A 24,322-nucleotide genomic window follows, 5' to 3' on the forward strand; every position below is an offset into this window, starting at 1 on the left:
TATATATTTGACATTAACATTGACAAGCATATTCTTCAAGATTCCTATCCTTCCTTTTTCCTGCAGGGCTGTTGTGCATGTATTCAGCAACCATACCTATACATTTCTCACAAAAATAAGAACATTTCATATGTCTGTTCCCATTCTGAGGTAACTCCGTAGGAACTGCAGAGCACATACAATTAGGGAGAATGTTCCACCACAGAGTTCACAGTAAGTGCTTATCCATATGCAGAAACTGGGGAAAGTTTGTTGCTGTTGTTGATGTTTTTAACTCCCAGAATGTACAAGTCAACATGGTCAGACTGGAGGATTCTGGGAAGTATAATCCAAAAAAATGCATTTTTCAACCTCCGGTAAATAATTTAGTCATAAAGCTTCAGAAATGGAGTGGGAGCAAAAAAAGCTCACCACTGAAGTCCAATGTTTCTATACCAAAATAAAGCAACAGCTTGAAGCTGCAACGTTTAGTTTATTTTTAAAAACAAACATTTGCTTATGCTTGTATTGAAGTCTGCACTAAGCCCCCTCCCCCCTTTTCACCACCTGCAGCTACTCTGGATCCAGTTGGCTGGACATTTTGAATCCTGCTTCCTTCTCCTCTAAAGCTCTCCATGAAATTGCAAGAGGAAGTTGGAGGCTAAACTTATCTTTGGCAATCTCTCAAGCACAAGTCACTCTTTCGTACTTCAGTTTCTGGTTCCAAATCACTCACAGTTCCAGACTGATGTCTTAACTAGTAAACTGTTAAGACTTGTACACCCTTAATAAACAGGCAGAGAGTGGGTGCCCTTCCATTCTACCCCAACGTCAGTTCATCTGACATTCCAAATACTTGTGCAATGTATTTCTACATCTCACTTTTGCTTTAAAAAACAAGACATATGCACACAGAAAAAAAACCCCACACCAGCTACTCTTTTATTGAAACAAACAGACTTTCTCTGCTCTTGCCAAATACTTGCTTATGCAGTGAACAAATAATGACTTTTCCACCAGGAAGAAAGCATTAATTAAGTGTATTTGTCAGACTTCTATTCTGCAGGGAAAAGGGGAGTGTTATCTTCTGGAGGTGTCAGCCAGAGGTGAGGAACAGATTAGTATGCAATTGAGGGCCTTCCAAGTTAAATCTCATTTTTGCGGTTAGCTGTTAATAATGAAGTTGTCACTAAAGAAAGAGTTTAATGGTTTTAATTTGGTTTAATTACTTGGAAATGTTTTGGAAATGGGACCAGTTTGCTTGCATTAACTAGAAAAAAGAAATCATGGTTGTAAAAGCGGGGGTGAACCACATGTCCAAACGAGGCAAGTTATAATCTATCCTTTGGTTACCGAGTTTCATGCCTAGGTAGCAATACTTTAAAACTTAACATGTCTGAGTGCTTAGGAAAGCTTTTCTGAACTCCAGAAGAGCCTCTACCAGTATCAAATCCTTCACTTTCATTTAGCTATTTATTTTGAAAATGTCACTAACAGGAGTCGTTTATGTCACTGTAAGAGTATTAATGATTTATGTGGAGACAAAACTATTACCTCCTGGTTGCATTGAAGTAAAGGGCACAAAATCATTACCTTTGTCTCTTTGTCGAGTTATCTTTTCTTCCTGACACTTGTTTTCAGAATGCACAAATTGTCTTTCATCCAAAAGGGACCCCGGACTGGGTTTTTTGTTTGTTTAAAAAAATACATAAATGTCATAATTTAAATTTTATAAAATATAAATCGTTAAAAAAATGGCAGAGTAAAATAGACTGCTTTCATGCCAAAAGGAAATGGCAGAAGACAAGAAAGGACAAGATTAATGCGAACTCCTATTCATTGAATTCATCATGGAGGAAAACAAAATAAAAGACATTGCTGAGGCGGAGACTGAACAAGCAGCAGGAAAGGGGGAAAGAGAGAAGAAAATAGAAGTGGAAGGAAAAATCTGAGAGAGTGCGAGAGAGAGTTGTATAGATAAGCTGATGATTTAAACATATCAAACAGCCCTTAAATGATAGATGTGCAGATATTAGCATACAGCCTGGTGCCTGTTTTGAACTTTCATTTCCCTAAAGCTGCAGGGCATGTGCACAACAGCCATGGCTTATGAAAACTGGGGGTCACAGTATCTGGCAACTACCAACTTGCCCCCCCATCTGTATTACCTACTGTCACACGAAGTCGCAAGAGCCACAGTGTAATCACGAAAACATGCTGCAGGAGCAGTGAAATAATTATTCTGGTCTTCATTCTGTTCACCAAGTATCTAACCAGTTCCATTTGGGAAGTCAACCAGCAGGATGTATTGTTAGTGCAATAGCACTATCCTGCTTGTGTTCCCTGGCAACCAGTATGCACACTGCCTGTGATGGTGGTGATATGCAGCCATCCGGACTAAACACAATTCAAACCATTTTCCTCCTATGTTTTTGTTTAATCTAGTTTTAAAGCCATCCATGTTGATGGTTATCATCACACCTTTAACTGCCAAGGTTTTTGATAGAGTGATGACGGGTTTTTTTCGGTTATAAAAGATGCAAACAGATGAAAATGCCACATTGCATAGCTCTACTGGTAAATGGTATAATGGCATCTCCAAAATCATCTGAAGATTGCTTACAATGACTGGATGCTTTTATTATTTAACCTAAAAGGGCACTGAATCAATGATTTCATCTTCAGTAGGTTAAGCAAAATATTTCTTACTTCCTCAGAAAATCCTACCCAAATTGTATTCATCTTGAGTTAATCTACCATCTACTGAGTGAATTAGCGTGTATTTGTTTTGAATTTTTTTATATATAGAATTCCAAAAGGCTATGTTTTTCTTAGGAAGAGCTTATTCTGACTCCCCCTACTTCCCCCTTCTTTATTTCTTTTTAAAGAGGGGTGCCTGCTAGTAGGCCATGGTAGCTTTTTAATATCCCAAGGTGCCCAGCACATATCCGTAACAAAATGTAAATAAACACAGCTGAATGAGGAAGAAGATGGAAGGTTTTCTCATTAAAGAAGTAAAATAAACAGATGTCCTTAAGCACTTTGGCTTATGTTTGTCAAAGGAATGGAAGACTCTTAGATGTCTGAACGGCAGCAGCAGTGGTACACACATATTAGGCCAATTCCCAAACAAAGCAAAGAATACATGCCATTCTGATTTAGCTAATAAAGCTCAAGGGGGAAGTGTGGATTTGATTCGAACCCTAACAACGCGAGTCTTCACTTATCAAACAAGTAGATCTGAACCTCTACAATTAGTTTCTATGGGGCAGTTTTTATTCCTCCAAGGTGTAAGAGACTAACAAAAGGATGGACTTTTTCAAGTTGATTACTCTGCTACAGCTTTTCAAATCTGGTTCAAATTTTAAAGGGAATGAACTTGACCATTAAAGCATATAATAAATCTCAATTTGAAATTTCTTCAAACGAATATGTAGTGAACTATTCTATCTTGATCACAGAGTTTCTGGATGTCATAGGAAAAAGTTAATTTGGAAAGGTGTCTAACAGATTGGTTGTTCATAATGTAACACCTATTTGTATCTATCCACCTCGCCCTTTGTTTATATATATGCACCAGGTTTACTGTACATGTAGCATGTTAACATACAGAATCCAAAGACAGATAACCTGTTAATTCTTATCCTAATAATTTTTGGTCCATCATGCCAACATATATTTATTGCAGAACTGGAGAAACTTTGGCCATCCATGCTAGCTTTGCATCCTATGTAATTTGCCAATTGTGATGTTGCATGAATCTGTATATAAAGAAGTGGAGGTGAAAACTTGCAGCTTGCATCCAGTCAGCTGTGCTGACAAAAGCTAATGGCACTTGTAGTCCAATAATATCCCAAAGTACAGTTGTGCAGTTCATAAAAATGTCTACTCTGAAAAAGCCACAACATCATGATTTCAAAAAGAGCTTGGCAATAGGCGGGAAAGGTTTGGGTGATATGACTAAATGTTATAGGCCATGCAGACTTTGTCTTCCTATGTACTGAAAGAACATGGAGTGGGAAGCACGGAACTATACAAGCCCTCCCTGTCCTTCTAGCTGATACACTAAATTCTCTTTCCCAGCTTGTGTGTACACTACAGTACAATCAGAACCAGATCAATGCATATAATGGCATGTGTCTGTAGATCTGCTCCAGGTTATGCAGGATTCTGATTGGGCCAGGACTATCCCTTGCATGGAGGACTTCTATGCATATGAATCAGTCCTCACTGACCGCCTCCTCTAATACACAGTACAACGCACAGATAACCTGAAACACTCATGAACCCATTTACATCTTTTTAAAACATACATTTCTGTGTAGCTGTCTGAATCCCACCATTATGCTTTTCTTCGCATACACATGCATTATAAAGTGATAAAACAACAATAAGTTTATGCTGTCACATCAACGCTGACTTATAGTGACTTATAGGTTTTCTCGATATACGTAGAGGACTCAGCAGTGATCTATCACTCCTTTCTTTTGAGGGTGCTCTGTGACTATATAGCTTATTAACACAGGCTGATTCCTGGAAGGCACAGTGTGGACTCAAAGTCCCAATACCTCTCTCCATAGGTAGGTACCCAACTCTCTATGTGCCAAAAATGGGGGGAAGGGGGGGAGAAAGTATGGAAGAAAAAAAGGTTCAAACATTGTATTTCCTTGATGCTTCAGCTAAGCTCAGGAAAGCAGTAAAAAAAGAACTATCAGAGAAATACCTATACAAGGTTATGACTCTGGCTATTAGCTTAATTTCAAAAAACTGTAGCATGCTATTTCTGTGATAACAAAATGGTACACACTAATACACCAATGGGGATAAACAACATGGTCTTCCACATGAGGTTTAGAGGGATCTGGCTGGCTGCACTTTTGTAAATACAGTAAAGGACCTGGTGGACCTATAGACTATTACAGCAAAATACTGTATTAATTACATCCTAAGATATCCTATAAAATGTGTGAAACATTAATTCAGATATAAAGTCCAGGAGGGTTATGCAAAGTAAACCTGAAAAGCTATTCAATTTTTCAAGAAGTATGTGAAACTATTATTTAATTCTGATAGCAAGATAGGCTGTTCCAAACTGAATCATAAGTTTGATCATACTGTGTTCCCTCTTCTGCTGCCATTGTGCTATAAAGTAGGAGCATTATGTCTTTTCATCTTGTTAGCTCACCTGTTCACACCAGAATGTAATAAAGATAGGTGGGAGGAGGGAGAACAACCTGGAACAATAATGCCCAAGTACAGCTGATGCTTTACAAGACCTCAGTTGTCCAAAGACTTGCCTCTAATCTATACAGGTTTTGTCACTGTGGAATTAATGCCTGTCATGTGTGATTAATGCCAGATTATGTTGCAAGATTTGTGTGGGAAACCTTCTGACAACAAAGAGGTTCAGAACTAACAAAACAAGCATTTCTTTAATTCGGCCACAACTGGACAAGGGAAGGTTGAGCTCATGTAATCACTGTGCAGTTAAACCCCCACCATCTAATGGCCTTTCATTCTTCCATGGTAAACTTTTCTTTGGGCTGTACCCCATAATTTAGACACCAATATCCCATGGAATCTTATTTTCTTACTCTACTGACTTCCTTATTCCCACTCTTCCTTTGTTTTACACCATAAAAATTATCTACAGATATTAATTTCCACGAAGTTATTGATCACCCTCTACTAAGAGCAGTTTTCTGTAAATAAAAACTAATCACATAAGATATATTGCCTTTTCAGTTCAGTTGGGAAGCTCTACTTCAAATGAGTTTGCCTTCTGGGTCTAAGAGAAGGAATTTCCCCTAAATTTTGGGGAATTTCTGCCCAGTGATGTATCCATGTGTCCTTAGTTTTCAGAACCTTCACAAAACATTTTATTGCAAAAAGACAACAAACCCCTCTCCTTGCTCAAAATTTAAGTTAAAAAAGTTTACTAGTTTAACTTCAAGTATGTTTGCCAATCAAGGCTCCCTGACTCACCAAGGGCCCTGGTTTGCAGTATTCCCTATATTATAAGAAAGGGTATGCTGGTTTCTCGTATGTGGAGGTAATTTGACTGTTTAAACCCATCACATACGTAGGTCCACACAACCTGCATGGATTAAGTAGCACCTGGAAGCATGCCCAAAGGAACTGGGAGCTTTGACACTGCTGCATAATTTATGGAGTATTTGGTTCAAATATCTCATCATCCTGGCACACATATTTCCTGGCTGCAGCAGGTTTCCTTGCCTTCTCCATGAATGTGGGGGGTTATTAATGGATGGCCAACCATAAAGACAATGGTGCTGCGTTGTTTGGCACCCATGAGGAAAGAGGGAAATCAGGCCATTTCTTGCAAGCAAGAGGCACTATTCAGGCCAGATGAAGTGCATCTTTTGTACTCTGGACTGAACATGTGAGTACTTGAGATATGAAATGGTCTTGGTTGTTGCTACATTAGCCTGACAGCAATTGACCAGTGTATTGTGGTGGTTTGTTGGCAGTGGGCTAGAGTTAGTTGTCTAGTTTGGGGGCCAGCCACATGTACTTCCACCACAGAGGGCAGGAGGTCTAAAGAATGGTCAAATGTCCCAGTGGCATCCAAAAGTTGGTCTTCCAAAGCCTTATCCAGTGCTCTGGCAAGTTTATTCAGCTGTAACTAGTACAGCTGTGGTCACTTGTTTCTGATCCATAGTTCTGCAGCATATATTCTGTGGCATATACCCAGAGACCATTGGCAATGGCATGGTTTAAAAAAATCTTGCAAATAAATAAATAGATAGATAGATAGATAGATAGATAGATAGATAGATAGATAGATAGATAGATAGATAGATAGATAGATAGATAGATAGATAGATAGATAGATAGATAGATAGATAGATAGATAGATAGATAGATAGATAGATAGATAGATAGATATTCACTATCCTTTTGTGATCAGGCTTGCTGTCTGTGCACAGAAATACAATGTTTTGAAAAAAATGCCATTGAGATTTTGGGCTACAATTCACCACATAGTACAAATGTTGAAGAAGAACTTGGAAAAGTTACTGTTTTGGGGTTCTCAGAATTCCCACCAGCCAGGTCAGTCACCACATTGGCTGAGGAATTATGGGAGATCTGCCCTGAAAAGAAATTTTCCCTAAGGACAGTTTCCTCCCTCCATCCTATGCTCCCATGGCTTCCATGGAATGAAACAGACTGTGAATCAGATAAGCTTTGGGACAGAAACAGGAAGCTTTTAGTTAATGCTTTAGATCTTTTAACATGTATTCATATCTAAAAATTGTCAATAAATCTACCTTGTTGATTACATGTCCAGCTAGTTATATACATGATAAAACAAGCCCAACTGGGAGAACTATAAAATGTCAAATCTATTTCTACAACCATGGCAGCAGTATTCAAATGTGCTCAAATAGCCACCAAGTTGGTCATTCAATTTGAAAAATAGCAAATATAATCTCTTCCACTCCACTTCAAAATGCATTATCAAATGCAAGGAGATCACTTTGAACATAATTGTCTTTGGAAAGAAAGAAAGAAAGAAAGAAAGAAAGAAAGAAAGAAAGAAAGAAAGAAAGAAAGAAAGAAAGAAAGAAAGAAAGAAAGAAAGAAAGAAAGAAAGAAAGAAAGAAAGAAAGAAAGAAAGAAAGAAAGAAAGAAAGAAAGAAAGAAAGAAAGAAAGAAAGAAAGAAAGAAAGATTTTCACTGAAAATATTTAAGGAATCTTCTGGTGGTTACACATAAAGTCCAACCTTTTTAGCCTTTGAAAAAAACACAAGAATTTTTGTTTTCGGGGAAATATAAGAAGTATCTTGCATACAAACTAAGTTGAGCTGCATGATCAGCAGATTCACATAATTTATTTGTGGCAGGAATAATAACAGATGGAAGGGGGCTGAATATATCAAAAGGCAAATTCCAGAGTGTACAGAAAATTTGTCAGGCAAAAAGATTGCAGCTCTATATTGTCCATATCAAGTTAATTCTAAAACTACAAGGAAGAACGCTGCTTTTGTTTTTAATACTGAAGTTTTTAACCCATGAAGAAAAACTGAAAACCTCCACACAGGCCTAATTGATGTAGTCTAGCAACAAGTACAGTCATGTGAAAAAGGAAGTACAGCTTCTTTGAATTCTACAGTTTTATGTATCAAGACATAATAAAAATCATCTGGCCCTCAACAGACCTGAAAATTAGGTAAATTAGGAAAATACAACCTCAGATGAACAATAACACATGACAGATTACACTGTGTCATGATTTTACATATGTACGTATGCATGCATGTATTTAAATACCCACACGAGTGTGCTATTTGTGCTACCTCTGTTACACAGACCACAATAACAAAATATCAGCTAAAATATGGTACTATGAAGCTTTTGCATCATGTCTGCTGAATAAATGGTGTCTTTCTTTTTTCTTTTTAATAAGAAAGCCTTGACAAGAAAAACAGCTCACTGTCCTATCTAGGAGAAGTTGAACAATAGCCCCTTTTGAAGACCTTGTTGTGTTGGCAATGTGACTGGATGTTAATTAAATTTTCACATGTTTGAGGGAAATACCACTGGACTTAGTTATATTAAATATATTCCAAAGGAAAAAAAATGAGCAACATCTGTTAGGAAAGCTGCTGTATTAACTGACCTTACAATTCTCAGTGTGTTCTGTGTGGATAAACAGCAATATTGTGGAGGGAAAAGCACACACAGATGAATTCAACAGTACCTTTCCATATCTGGATGCAAACGTTCCCGTGAGTAAGGAGTGAAAAATAATTATCGTCTCGTCCAAGTCCCACACAAACACACGCTGTGATGAAAAACAGAGAGATGGAAAAAACAGACAAAATCACACCAATTACTTGGAGGAGTATATTCACATGGGATTAGATAAGTATATTATGAAGATCCTTTTATAGGCTTGTATTTTTGTTCACCCAGCAGTGTTATATGGCCATCTGAGAATCTTCTGCTCCCTAAAAAGATGCTATCCTTTCTTCCTCTTTCCCCCTTATGCCTGAAATTGCCTACCAGAATAGCTCCATGAGATATTTGATTCCTTCAAACCCGTTAGTTTTTTCAAATCCCACTTCAACATATATTTTCTGTGAACCCACTGAGGGAAATACAACTATAATTCTAATACTGTACCATACAATAACCAAGCCACAGTAAACTTAATGGAAATTATCATGTATTCCTCTTTGTCTCCATTCACCACTCAGCCATTGTGTTTTGTTTCTCTTTTGTCTACTTTCAGAATGTAAGACCCACGGAGTAGAGATTTATCAAATCCTTTCATTCAAATGAAAATCATATAAAGATATATTTTTAAGGGAAAGAATAAGATTACTTCAGGTCTAGTGGCTAGATGGCTCACAGTCAGCACCAAATAAAGGGCCAAATATCAAATAATGAAACTAAATAATGATTGTTTGACTTATTGGTCACGGCTTTACTCAAAGAAGTAATTTTGTGTGGTGTTAAGATTTCTTTCTGAAAAGTTATTAATCTCTTCCTCGTAGGATCTTCCATGAGGAAAGAAAGAATGGCTGTTAAATCAGTCTGGGTCTGCAGAGCAGATAATAAGGTAGCTTGATTATGTACAAGGATATTCAAATGAAGTTGAATGACTAGTGGTGTAGTAAGGAGGCCTCTCACACTATGGATAAGACAGTCAAGCAGAAACCTCTTGGCAACAATATCTGCACCAAGGCCCACTGCTACTGCTACCTACTCTGGCAGGCAGACATTTTAATCCCCCACAAGGCCCTAGATGTACCATTATGCCAGGGCACTGTGCGGAATAAAAATAGTTGCCTATTGTTACTGTCATAGATACATCTTTGACAAGGGCCTCTGTAAATCTGGACTGAGTCTCGGTCTATTGACTCAAAGGATTATATCACGAAGGAAACTGAACAAATTCAAGATATGATCAAGATGGCCATGAGATTTCTCTGCATTAAGTTTTCCACTAGAAGAAATGATCTCAGCTTTTTTTGAAATGTATTGAATCATAAACCAGAAAGAGATATCTGACTGTCACTCTTTCGGATGTACTCAAATACAAAAGAAATGGGAAGTGTGGAGAAGGAACCCTCTAATGTTCTTACCTCAATTTCAGCATCAGCTGTTGGGGAGGTATCATTACTTCTTTTTGATCTACCTCGTATCTTTCCATCGGTCCCTCTGTGCTGCCGGTCTGTTTCTGTATCTTTTACAGGTGTGGTATATTCAGCTACAGATTAAAAAAAGGATCTTACTAAAAGCCAAAAGCAAAAACCCTGCTTCTTCTAGTTAGTTTAAAACTATGTAAGACTGTTGAGCTTTGTAAAGCAAAAAACAAGTGTGATAAGATCTTTGGAAATATTAGTGGTAGCTCCAAACTAAAATAGTTAAGGCAATCAGTTTAAGATGATCTTTTTGCTGTTAAAGAGTTTTAACCCATTAGTTGATTTGTTAGCTAATTTGCTGAGATATGAAGTTGTTGGACTTAAAAAATATAGTTTACAATTACTGAAAACAGGCATAACAAGTTCATGCAACAACAAAATTTAAAATAGCACCATTTGCATATTAAAGATTACAAAAAAGCAACTCTAATTAAAATTTCTTTTGTTGTTTTAATTTCTATTATTATGTAATTTTGATGTTAATCAGTTAGCCACCCAGAGTAGTGGTTCTGCTACTAATTGGGAAGGATAGAAAATAAGCAAATAAGCAAATAAGTGAATAAATAAATAAATAATAAATGACTACTATATAACTTTTTCCAAAATGAAAGGAAAGGAATAATCTTATCTATACCTGAAATGATAATATTCTTTACCTTTAAAATTAATATAATGACTATTAGAAGAAACTGCAAATTGGATAGTACATTCTAACCCACAGTTTGGGAAAGCTACTTTTTTGGACTACAACATAAAATGTTGTGCAGATTTTGAGAACTGAAGTCCAAAGCAGTAGCTTTTTGAAGCATACAGGTATGCATACATTTCTCTGCTTTCTCTAAATAGGTGTGAGAAGCTGCAACCCATCAGTCTATTTGATGTAGTTCTCACTAGCTTGCACATTTGTAAGTACCCTTTAAAAAGATTAAATATTTTGCTGTTCCATTAGAAACGGTTGACTTTATTTTTTGTCATATATTTAATGCAAGTACCACTTGGTCCCCGGTCTGTGGTAACAAGCAGATGCACAGAGAAGTGACAAGTCCATTTCTTTCACTTCTTGCAACTAGAGACGAGCATGAACCACCAGTTCAGCAGTTTGTGCTGATTCATTTATTGGCCAAACAATATATTTGAAAGCTCTGCCTTCTCTGGCAGGTGCACACTCAGAAGCAGTGGCCTGCCTGCCCCCCCCCCCCCCCGGTGCTGCCTCTGAATGAGCTCCTGGTAGAGGAGGTGGCTTTGAAGTCCTGAACCCCTGTGTCTGATAAACAAACCAGTATGAACTGCCAAACTGGTGGTTCATGCCCATCTCTACTTGCAACGTAAAAAAGTTGTATATCTTCAATACAGTAATCCGTTCCAGCAAAATCGCTGTTAAGCGAAATCATCGTCAAGCAAAAATAAAAATAAAAATCTCCATTGGAATGCACTGAAAACCAGTCAATGCATTCCAATGAGGAAAATACCTCATCGTCCAGCGAAGATTGCTCACACCATTGGTCCATGGCTAATACAGAATCTGAATCCAGGTCCAAGCCTGGAGCTTTGTTTAATTTAATTCCACTAAATTCTCTGTGTTTATAACTTCAGAGAATTCACAGCAGCACCTGTTCTCTAACTACACATTTTACATAGTCAAAATGTGGATGCACAGACCATCTGCATCACAATGCCGCCCAGGCCCTGCTGAACAAGAGGGAATGAATGTGCATCACCACCTTTCGGGCCACTGATTAACATGTATAAATACAGATACTCTTCTAAAATTATAAAATAAAAGATAGCTTTTTACAAAATAAAATAAAATATTAAAAATTACAATATTTTCTCAATCCCACAAGATATCAAACATTTTAATTTTTTTAAAAAATGTTTAAAAATATCTTCAGGGCATAATTTACATCTTTTAACTGTCAGTCAAGCCACATTTATTTTTTTTCTTTCTCCAACCAATAAAAACTGAGTTGCATTGCAAGCTGAATGAATTTTTCATTTTGGCGATTTTAATTAAAAATCATATGTAATTTTAATACTCTGCATTACTCCAAGAAACTCCAAGGATACTGCAAGAAAATGTCTTAAATACCTTCACTTGGGATTATGTTTCACTAAGAATTAATGAAGCTTATTACCAAACAAAAATGCTTAAACTGAGCATTCTTAATTCAACTGAACATCACAACAAAAGCCACAAATTTAGGTGTTCTGAAGTGTCTGAACCAAGATTTGTCACCTTTTTGCATCCACGTGATACAGGGGGGTACGTCCCAGATGATACACTGAATCCCTCCAGAGAGACCCAACCTCAGATATGTTCTCACAGCCCTGACCTGATGGAAAATGCACAGCCCTTACCAATTCATCATTAAAACAGGGAATGGTTAAGGGGTGAGTTGGGTTCATCACATCAGTAGAGTGTTTGGGTCTGCATAAAGGAAAGTTTTTTTTAAGTTCAAACTCCAGCATGGTGATGGAAACAACACATTACGGAGGTGAGATGTTATTGCTGAATTTAGAAGAGCAAGGTTCTAGTTAATGGATAATCTGTTGCTTGTCATTTGCTCTTAGCTTGACCTCACAGGAATCTTGGGAGGATAACGTGAAAGCTAATTGTAGGGGGGAAAGGGATATAATTCAGCCAATTAACAAAATAAATCAGTACCATTGCTTCTCTTCTGCCATGCCAGGGCATCACGCTTTAGAAGTTGTGACATCAGAACTTCATGGAAATTATTATGGAAAATATTAATGTTGATAAAATCCATGTTTATAAAGCCTCCTTATTTATTTATTTATTTATTTATTTATTTATTTATTTATTTATTTATTTATTTATTTATTTATTTATTTATTTATTTATTTATTTATTTATTTGATTTCTATCCCGCCCATCTGGTCTGGTCGACCACTCTGGACGGCTTCCAACAGAAATGTATACAGTACAATACAACATAAGAATATTACAAACAGTCCAAACACATACAATAGTAAATCAAATATAGAAGGGGAAAAAAGAGTTAAATATTGATAGGAGGGAAGGCCTGAACGTATAACCATGTTTTTAATTGACTCTTGAAAGTGCCTAGCGTAGGGGCCACATGAATCACCAGAGGAAGGTTATTCTAGAGGCCAGGAGCCACCGCCGAGAAGGCCCAATTTCATGTCCTTTCCTTCCGGGCCTCCCTCAGCGTTAGGCTCCCTCAGCCTCACCTCCTGGCTCGTGTGGGTGATCTGAGTAGATCTAGGTGAGAGCAGGTGTTCTGCCAGGTATCGAGGTCCTAAACCGTTTAGGGCCTTATATGTAAGCATTAACACTTTGAAGTCAACGTGGAAACGAATGGGCAGTCAGTGCAGCATGGCCAGAGTAGGAGAGATATGTTGGAATTTTCTCACTCCAGTAATGAGTCTGGCCACTGCATTCTGCACCACCTGAAGTTTCCGCGTCAGCTTCAAAGGAAGCCCCACGTAGAGCACGTTACAGTAGTCTAATCTAGAGATTACGAGCACATGTACTAAAGTAGTGAGCGCCCCCGTATCTAGGTAAGGTTGCAGCCGGGCAATCCGCCAAAGATGAAAAAATGCAGTGCGGACTACCGACACCACCTATGTTTCCATGGTGAGCGTCGGGTCCAGGTGTACCCCCAGGCTGCGGACCCCACTCTTCGTGGCCAGGGTCAACCCCCCAAACAAGAGAGAATCACCCAAGCAGCCAGCCACAGCGCCACCCACCCTCAGGACTTCCCTCTTGTCTAGGTTCAGTCTCAGCTGTTCTCCTGCATCCACTGCAGTATGGCTTCCAGGCAGCGCTGGAGGGACAGGACGGCATCCCCTCCAGTTGGTGAAAAGGAGATGTAGAGCTGGGTGTCATCAGCATATTGATGACACAATGCTCCACACCCCCTGATGACCCCATGCAATGGCCACATATAGATGTCAAACAGCATTGGGGAGATAATCGACCCCTGTGGAACCCCACATTTGAGGCTCCATGAGGCTGAGACACTCTCCCCAAACTGCACTCTCTGGGGACGGAACCAGGCCAGAGCCAAGCCACCAATACCCAGCTCGGAGAGCCTCCCCAGGAAGATACCGTGGTTGACGGTATCGAAGGCCGCCGAGATGTTGAGGAGGACCAACAAAGATATTTTACCTCTGTCGGCCTCCCTCAACAAGTCATCGTACAGGGTGACCAATGCCGTCTCAGTACCGTGGCGCGGCCTGAAGCCTGATTGAAATGGATCCAGGGCATCTGTTTCATCCAAATGTGCTTGAAGCTGGTCAGCCACCACCCTCTCGACCACTTTGCTCATGAAAGAAACATTGGCGACGGGCCTGTAATTGCCAATTTCGTCCGCCGCCAAACTAGGTTTCTTTCTTATGGGCCTAATGAGTGTCTCCTTGAGGGCAGAAGGAAACCTGCCCTCAAGGAAAGACCCATTTATTATAGCAGTGGCCCATTCTGTTGTTATCGGCCTGGCTGCTTTGATTAGGCAGGCCGGGCAAGGGTCCAAGGAGGAGGAGGAGGCTTGACAGCGATCACAGAATCAGGCATGACAGGCTGAAAGGTGTCGAAAGGTGTCGAAAGTTCCTGGGCAAGACGGAGTGCTGGACGTCTCTGCTCGACTCACTGTGTTCAAAAAAGGAGAGAGGTCCCGGCGGATGGCCTCCACTTTAGATTTTAAAAAGGCTGCAAACTGGTAGGGGGAGGCCTATCACCAGGACCAGTTCCGGATAGGTCGTGCACTATACGGAATAACTCCTTATTTTTTAGTTTTTCACACTACACCTGATTCTCTTGACATGTGAAAATGTAAGGATTAACACAAAGTAAACATTAATTCATTAATGGCAACCATTTTAGTGAAAATTATAAAAGCAATTTTTTTACATTGTTAGTTTGTAATGCATAACATTTACATTAAAAAACAAACTAAATAATAGACTGATGTCCCAAAAAGTAATGAGCTGAAATAAAGCAAAATCCTGATGATTACTTAATGTTAATATTGTTCTTGTAATGATTAAAAAACTGACTTCTAAAATCATTGTTAAATACAGTGGTGCCTTGCTTAATGATTACCTTGTTAAACGTCAAAACCGCTTGACGATAAAGTTTTTGTGATCGCTTTTGCAATCGCAAAACGATGTTTAGATAGGGAAATTTGGCTTAACGATGATCAGTTCTCTGCTTCGGGAGCTGATTTTCGCTAAACGACGATTTAGAAACAGCTGATTGGCGGCTCTAAAATGGCCATCCACTGTGCAAAATGGCTCCTTGCTGTGCAAAATGTCTCCCTGCTGTGTTTTCAGGATTGATTCCTCGCTTTACAGGCACCGAAAATGACTGCCCCATGGAGGATCTTTGCTAGACACTGAGGTACTGTATTTAGCCCATTGGAACGCATTGAACCGGTTTCAATGCATTTCAATGGGCTTTTTCGTTTAGCTTGACGAGGATTTCGCTGTACAGCGATTTCAATGGAACGAGTTATCCTCGTAAAGCGAGGCACCACTGTAATGTAAGAGACTGCAGGTAATTTTAACAAATTATCTATCAGCTTGAATTTTCCAATTTCACTCGCAACTCAGGTGCAGCTTTTTCAAGACAAATCTGGGTCATATTCTTTTACACAAAGATTTTGAAATCTGGGATTGAGATCAAGAAGTACAAGAAAATCTCCCCCAAGTTCTTTCAGAGAAATCTGTGCACACATTTCCCCCTAATACCCAATATTAATTTATTCTCCTTTCTGAGTAATAGCAGCTGTGCAGGCTTGTTCCACGACTGAGCAGACCCCCATTATCCACAAACAATGTGATGCTTTATTTAAATGACACTGCCTGCCAATGAAAATTTCACTGAGGAAAGGGTATCAACAGGCATATGACAGAAATCTAATTTGTCCAGTCCTACATTTGGGTAAATCTCACTAAATTCAGTGAGAGTGCCTTCCAAGTACATGGTTTTATTTTAAACCTATTGCACTTTTATTTGTTTGTTTATTTTATTCACATGCCACCTTTCTCTCAGTAAGGGGACCCAAGGCAGCTCACAATATAAATAGCCTTCAGATATTTAATACACAGAAAGTGCAGCTGCAAATTTCAAATCAATATGTTTTTATGCACAAAAATAATATTTTCTGTGGAGATGGAAGAAGCTGGAAATAGCATTTTCTTTCCCACAATTCGTCCCCACTGATTTTAGGCTATTTGCTTTATTATACTTAATTGCATTATATCCTTCCCTTTCTCCAGGTTGCTCAACATGGTCTACATAGTCCTCTTTCCTATTTTTATCATCCCCACAATCCTATGAGGTAAGGTAGGCTGAGGAGTGTCACTGGCACAATGTCACCCCATGAACCTCACAGTTGTGTCCATTAATTTTAAACTGAAGCTAGTTTTGTCCACCTCTAGTCTGACACTAATCATTACTCTCTGGCTTTATTTATTTAATAGTGAAAGAAACAAACACATTCTGTACATGCTTCAAATCACTGTCTTATTATATTAATAATTTGGTGGTTGAGTACTGCTTGCATTGCAAACAGGATCTGCCAAAGCAAACATTTTTCTTAACTCTGCTAATCTAAGTCAGAGGACTGCATCTGGAACTTGGGTTTGGGCTGAAATTAAGCCCTACACCAAGCTAAATCTGCAATAATTAAAATGGGAAAGAGAAAAGAGGGAGGGGAGAAGGGAGGGAGAGGTCTCCAGTTACTTGAGACACTTACCAGAAAGTGATTCGGTGCTCTGACTGTTTATGTTGTGTGATGACTCTTGGAGAGAATATGCTGACGTTGGGATGGCTGATGGGCTGATGCTATTTGCAGACATGTACGAAGAATTGTAAGAAGAGCTGTAATACTGTGAATACTGGCTTTGGGTGAAGCTGGGATATGAAGAATACTCCTTTGGAAGAAGAGACAGTAGCTCTAATCATTCCATGTATGCAGAACATTTAAAAATGGCAAACACAAATAAGAGCAATGTGGTTCAATAGCTAAGCATAACTTGGTTAATAGATACGTTGCAGTGTTCTTCCTATTACTGAATATAGCACTAACAGTGCCCAGTTACGTTCTACAGAAGTAATGCCATCTCTGGCTGAAGAGCTGACTGTGTTCCTAAGCCATGAATGAGGTGCCTAAGCAATTGGCTTATTTTCGTAGGTGGAATATCAGTGATCAGTGTTCTTTTATGCGCGCACAAGTGACTGCAGGCGTTTCAAAGCACTTTCTCTGCTTTTTCATATAACTGCTCTGTAGCATTATTCTAACACCAGCAAAGCCTGGAAAAGTTACTTTCCTGAATCACAACTCCTGAAATTTGCCAGCCAACATGTATGAAATGTAACCTGTTTTAAGTTCTGGATCCCAGTATGTGGAAGTATATGCACACATATTATGTGAGAAGTTGAGGATTTAGTGCACATACTGTCATCCTTCCGATTCTGCTCCTGCATAAAGAAGCAAACTCTGTTTTATATTGTTAGGGAACACATGGTATAAACCACTGCTTCCAAGTCTTGGGTCCCCAGAGGTTTTTGGAGTACAACTCCCAGAAATCCTGACCAGCACAGCTAGTGGTGAGAGCTTTTGGACTTTTAATTCAAGAACATCCAGGACACAAGGTTGGAAATCATTGGTATTAACAAACATGTACCTGCTTTTTGCTGTATAAAGTGTAAGTGACACCTAATCTGAAACTGTTCGTTTGGTGCTACAGGAACATGTTTCATGCACAAGCACTCCATCTCCTGCATATATTACATTTCAACAGATCAAACCAATTACACCTGCACTTTCATCAGACTGTAGTTCACTGAATCCTCCAGCTAACTTGGATGATGGAGTTGTGGTCCAGAAATATCTTTTCTTGTTTTAGGATGTTCTGGCCAGGTTTAGCCCAAAACTCTCTTGTCTGGACTAGTTATAGTTTTCCCAAGGTTTCTAGCAGGGACATTTCATTCCCTATCACCCTGAAATCTCTGTAACAAGAGATGCCAGGGACAGAACCTGGAGCCTTCTCCAGGAAAGATGGGGGACTGAACTGATAGCTGAAATCCATCCCAACCTGTATTTTCTCTCCTTCAAGACAAGAGTTTGAAATTCTGGAGGAAGTTGAAACAAATGAGTGGCATGCCATCTAGTATTTAAACAATGCAGAATCCCACACCTGCACTTTCATCAGACTGTAGTTTCCTCTTTAACTGGACCAATAAATTATGGTTTCCTTCATTTTACCAATCAGGCTCGCAAACCAGTCAAGACACACAAGCCAAAGTTCATATGCAACACTAAACCATGCTTCAGTGTAACCCTGGTCCAGATCAATGCAGTGGAACCTAGAAGCATAAGTCTTGGCCATAGGTATCAATTGCATAGTAGAGGAGTGAGTAAGAAGCCAGCACTCAGGGGATCACCTTGGCAATCTTTGAACAAAATGGAGCGGAGACCATATCACCCTATTTATTTATTTATTTATTTATTTATTTATTTATTTATTTATTTATTTATTTATTTATTTATTTATTTATTTATTTATTTATTTATTTATTTATTTATTCAATTTATATGCCGCCCACACTACCCAGAGGTCTCAATTGTTGAGTTTGCTACAGCTGTGGCAGCAAAACTTTATTGCTTATCCTTTAACTAGGTCATTCTCACCATGTGCTTTGTCTATAAAGCCACTCACATTTCTGAATACAACATTTCACTTGTAAACATTTTGCACCGGACAATGCACTTTGTTTTAAATCTTTGTTGCCATTATAAAGCTACTGCCTGGAATAGACAGGGGCATGCACTTGAAGCCTGCAGGGCATTATTGCTCATCCTTAGCATAATCTCCATCAAAGGTGTGATGGTTTGTGTTTTGGACTATAATTCGCAGAATTCCAGCTCCCTTTAATCATGCTACCTGGGGAATTTTGGGAGATTTATTTCTTTATTTATTGGATTTATACCCCATACCATCTGTCAACCAGGCCACTCTGGGCAGCTAACAGCAAAATAAACAGCACAGTATCAAGACACACCTTAAAAATACAATAATACATACATTCAAACAAATATAATAACCAGCAAGATAAATTAAAACAGATGGCAGTGAAGGTGGTAAAAGGAGGTAGTCCAAAATCAAATTTTCACATTTCTAGTTCCAACTATGGTTTGACATGCAGTTACATGTATATACCAAAGAAGACCACTGCATGGTGGATACTGAACTATATATTCCTGCTGAGCAACCCAAAGGACTATGTGTATTGCTTATGATATCCTCCAGCTGAAAGCCTGCTGGACAACAAAGCCCTCAGTAAAATGTCTTCTCATGAAAAACATTAGGTTTGTACCAACCGCCTCCAGCTGTACTGTCCAACTGGCTGGTCCAGCAGCTGTACAGGCAAATACAAGCAGTTGAAACAGGTGAATGATAACTATCTGTTATTCTGTTGTGCTAACACACATTCCCAAATGTACAATGGATCAATCATCAGGCTTGATAAGCCTGGCTCTCTCCCCAGAAGGCACACATAAAAGAAACTGTAGAAAAGACTCATTTCTCTGTTATATTTAGAAAATCAGAAGAGGGGGAAAAATCAACCCCACTTCAAACCATGTTTCAACTTCATTGTGTGGTGTAATTTTTTAGTGTTTTCCTTCTCAAAACAGCAACTTACAGAAAGGTCTACAATTTACCCCACTCAATTAGCATAGCTATAATCACTAGGAATGGTAAGAGTTGCAGCACAAGCACTAGGTTGGTAAAGACTAATCTGAGTCTTAAGGAAGAGGCCTTTCCCACCTTTATTACTTGGGAGCCATTTAGATTAAATATGTCAGGAATTGAAACCGGAACCTTTACTCTACAAGCAAACCATGAGCCTTCAAGAATACATCAAACCATGAGCATTTATTTCTCTCCTTCCTACAAATCCTCCTGACAGGAAGTGGCTATCAAATAATTTAAAGTACAATGCTCATAAGATGTTATACTGCATACCCCACCAATTTCAATTTATTTTTGAAGAGGCAATATTCTGTACGAAAAAATAATTTGTATGGAATGGTTGGAATAGTGTAGGTTCATTCTTGGTATGCATCAAATTTTACTGGTAAGCTCATACAGGGTGTTTGCATGTAACGTAGTCACTGCCTATGTTTATATAAATGTTTTATACATAAAGGTGCAAACATATGCAAAGGATGATATTTACAAACAGGTACCCATCCAAATAGAGAAGAATGCAAAAATAACCCAATGGCTTCATATTCACGAAGGGCTCTATGTGACATTTCAGAATGTTTATTCAAATTCATTACCAAAAGCCAAGCTTGGAAAAGAAAGATGTGGGAGCTCTTTCTAAGATAATGGAAACTGCTAGTTCTCAAAAGGAGCTGTTCATATGATACCTGTGGTCTCCCCAAAAGAATTATGAAATGTTTTCAGCACTGCAATTGAGCCAAAGCCAAGAGTGGTAAGAGAAGTGACGGGGGGAGGGGGGAAAACGGAGATGAGGAGAGGAAGCAGTTTTGAAACTGATCTCGGTTGAAAAGATAAGGTACATTTTTGGGTTACCAAAATCAAATGTTAAGTATGATAAACAGACATAAATCTTTTGAATGTTAGTCATGCCCATGTGGGTTAGTTAGTTATTTCTGAAAGACTGATATCAGAAGGTGGTGCTGGGAGACTTCTGTTCTAGACTGTGGCCTCAGCTAAAGTCTGGAAACATTACTTTTTTGAACTTCAGCTCCAAGAACCTTCTGTCTGTCTCTCTGGGAAATTTGGAGAACTAGGGTCCAAAAAAAACCATTTATCCAAGCTTGGCTTTTGGCTTATGAGATGACTCAGGGTTCTGTTTTTGTTTCCTGTGTTATGTAACTTCTACACAAAACCACTGCAGAAGTAGATGTAATCAAGTGGTCTGGAATGAAATGTTGTCAAATGTCACAAAGTCATTTCTCCCCATTATTTATTCAGATTCCTCATAAACTGTGGAATTCTTGACCTGGGAAACAGTCTTGAGATGGATAAATGAACAAGCTGATGTGTTTGAGTGACATAGTTATATCCCACCTTCCTTCTAATGAGCCTACGCTGGCCTACCCAGACCTAGTCCTGACCTTATATGTGGGTAGAGAGAGTCCAGGAGTACTTTTTAGCAGCTTAGGCTGATATACCAATTGCAATCCTATTTAGGGAGGATAGACTTTTTCTGTTATTCATGTAACTTTTCCTCTGTTATGTCCAGGATGGATTACTGTAATGTACTTTTGGGGCTCACTTTAAAAATGTTTCAAAAGCTTCAGCCCTTGTAAAATGTGTCCACCTAGACTGGTAAGTATCAGGAGGTCAAAAAGCAAGCCTTTTGGATGCCGTAGTTTTTTCAGGCCTAATTCAAAGTATCGCTAGTGGCCTTTGGCTTGGGACCACCATCACCTTCAAAGCCATTGCTTGCATGCCTGTCTATGATAGGTGGGTATGGGGAACAGGGCCTTCTCTGGGGTGCCCACCCCCAACAAGGAACTGTATTCCTTATGAACATCACTTGTTCCTATCATTGTAGGCTTTCAAATTGTATTTCGGTTTTTTTTTTAAATGCTTTGGTGCTGTTTTGCCAATATTTGATCTGATTTCATTTTAAGGTTGCTTTAGTGAGCTTCACGCTTTGCTGTTGATGTTTATATTGAGCATTATAAGGTAAATATGCATGCTGGAGCCCATCTTAAGTGTGGGTTGGCAAATATCTTTAAAATGAAATGAACTGTCTGTTTAGAACAATTTTTTTTAAAAAAAGAGTAACAGTTATACCTGGTGTACTGTGCTGAACCCTGCAGAACCTGTTAGGCCGTTGGGTCCTTGGTAAATCCCTGAGGTACCTAAAAGAACAGAAGAAGTAGGAACATGATTCACAGCATTCCTTTAAGTCCAATATAAACAGGAAAATTACTCTCAGGATAAATGTTCTCATTCTATCCTTCCTTGGTTCTTTTGTCAAGTATTAAGGAAGACCTTTGGAACAGTTTTCCTGAAACTTTAAAGGCTCGCAATGATTAAAAACAGACACAGATAAACACATTAAAATTTACAAGGTTAAAGCATGGCACAGTGTCACAATTCTACTGTAAATTAATAAGGAATTTTAAAACATCAGTAAAAAAAGTAAAGCACCCACCTGTTAAAAACCATTTCCTCGAGGCTGCATGAATAAAAGGGTCTTTGCTTGATGACAGAAGCGAGGAGGCCACCCTTGCCTCTGTTGACAAGGAGTTCCTCTAGGAAGGGGCCATGGAGGAAACTCTCATGTCACCACCAAACATGCTTCCGAGGAAGGTGAGACCAAGAAGCTGGCATCTTCCAAAGATCTTATGACCCATAAAGGCTACTGGAGGACAAAAGAACCATTCTGATAGCCTCAACCCCAGCTATATCGTGTCCGAATTGCAAAGGCTGTAATCCGTCATAATTTTTGCATGAACAAGAGTCTCAATCACCCTAATCTGGATTACTTGCAATTAATTAAAAGACTGTCTGCATTTTCCCATACAGTAACCTCTACACTTAGAGCACTAATTTATTTCAATGACTCTTTCCCTTTCCTTAAATCAGATGAGTATTAACCTCAACAAGGCCTTTAGAAAGTTCAAATAACACTTTATTTCCTGTGAATGTGATTCACACTAAATATTTTTATTGCCTAGTTTTGTTACCTCGGTTGAACAAAATGGCCACGAGAGATCAAGCAAAGGGACATGGCATTCTTATATCAAAACAACACTGACAATGATAATTGAGAATGCCAACTGAGGATGTTTCATACTTGTATGGTCACCACAGTGGATGAGCGGGTCATGTGAACAAGCCACATACAGATCAAACACCACTTTCACAGATCTTGACAACAATAGGAGAAACAACAATTTTGCAAACAAATCAGTTTACATATTTAGCAGCAAATTATCAAAAGCGACACCCAGAGACAGAGAAGAGCTACTGATGCCTAGGTGAGGAGAAGACCAAGACGTCTTGGGAATTTGTTACTCAAGCTAGTCCTACTTTTAGGCAAAGGGAGACACCCCTTCTCATCTGGCAGAGTACCAGGAGCATCAAAACATGCCACCCTTGACTGCTATGGAAAAACCCACATTGGCAAGATCCTAATTGAGCAGCGTAGGCAATTTCCCAGGGAACTCCACCCAAAATGTCTGCTCTGGCAAAGAACCTCTCAGAGCAAGGCATTTGGATCTGGTGGGCTCTAGGGAGTAAAGATGTAAATCCTTGCTTGTTTCGTTCTGCAGGCAAGGAGGAATTGCAATTCTTTCTCCTTTACCTGCAAAAGGGAGATATATTTTCTGGTTCTATCGACTGAATGGCTTTATGCAAATTATTTGTCCAAGCTTTATAGCTTGCAAAAACTAATCATAGCTGCTCTTTTTTCAAAGAATGATTTTAAAATCTGAAGCATCAGATGAGTTCTTTGCATATTTTTAAAAAATAGTCAGCCAGTCCTTCTGTGTGTGCACGCGTGCATTCGTGCTTTCCTTCTTAAAATGAATTTCGGATAGACTGCCCCAGAGGGATTTTGCATAAACTGCACAAACATTCGATGACAGGGAAAAGAGCATTTCTTGTTTCACTTTCATGATGGAAGTAAGGAATTGGAGGGTTGTTTTTTTTATAACATTTCTTAGGTAGGTGTCCCACTGCATTGAGACAGCCTAAACTTAGGAGAACACAGACCTTACTTAATACTGTTTCTCTCCCTACTACAGAGACCAATGCCACACCTTTTTCTGCGCTGCAGAACCCACTCCCCTTCCAACATGTTCTCAGAGGGAGACAGACGGTAGGAATTGGGGAGCTGAGTAGAAGCATTTTTCTTCCTCACTCAGGCAGCTAAACAGCTTGATCTACTGCTGTCCAGAGTTGGGGGCTATTTCCATACCACCACTGTGGACCTGGAAAAGCAAAGTTGAAACAACTGAAAAACAGCTTTGGCCATGTTTTCACTTGGGAAAGGTCATGCCGTAGCTGTACCTGTGCAGAAAAAAGAGACTGTGACTCAATCTCAACAGGTAAAACTGGTTTCTCATCTGAAGAAACCTTAGACTGTTGCTCATCAGCAATATCCAGGTATACACCATCCACTTGCT

The 24,322-nt window shown here is 39.0% G+C and overlaps 1 protein-coding gene across 6 annotated transcripts in view; it reads right to left on the reverse strand.

Annotated features, from left to right (window-relative positions):
* Nucleotides 1-24,322, reverse strand: part of EYA2 (EYA transcriptional coactivator and phosphatase 2) — a 178,787-nt gene that overhangs the window by 38,481 nt on the left and 115,984 nt on the right. For all 6 annotated transcript variants that reach the window (XM_020779433.3, XM_020779435.3, XM_020779434.3 and 3 more), the window contains exons 6-9: nt 21,981-22,048; nt 16,895-17,072; nt 10,095-10,219; nt 8,705-8,788 (exon numbers count right to left, since the gene is read on the reverse strand). In XM_020779433.3, the coding sequence (XP_020635092.3) occupies nt 8,705-8,788; nt 10,095-10,219; nt 16,895-17,072; nt 21,981-22,048 (455 nt within the window). The remainder of the gene's footprint in view (nt 1-8,704; nt 8,789-10,094; nt 10,220-16,894; nt 17,073-21,980; nt 22,049-24,322) is intronic.

This window comes from Pogona vitticeps, chromosome 4 (assembly GCF_051106095.1).
Source record: "Pogona vitticeps strain Pit_001003342236 chromosome 4, PviZW2.1, whole genome shotgun sequence".
NCBI lineage: Eukaryota > Metazoa > Chordata > Lepidosauria > Squamata > Agamidae > Pogona > Pogona vitticeps.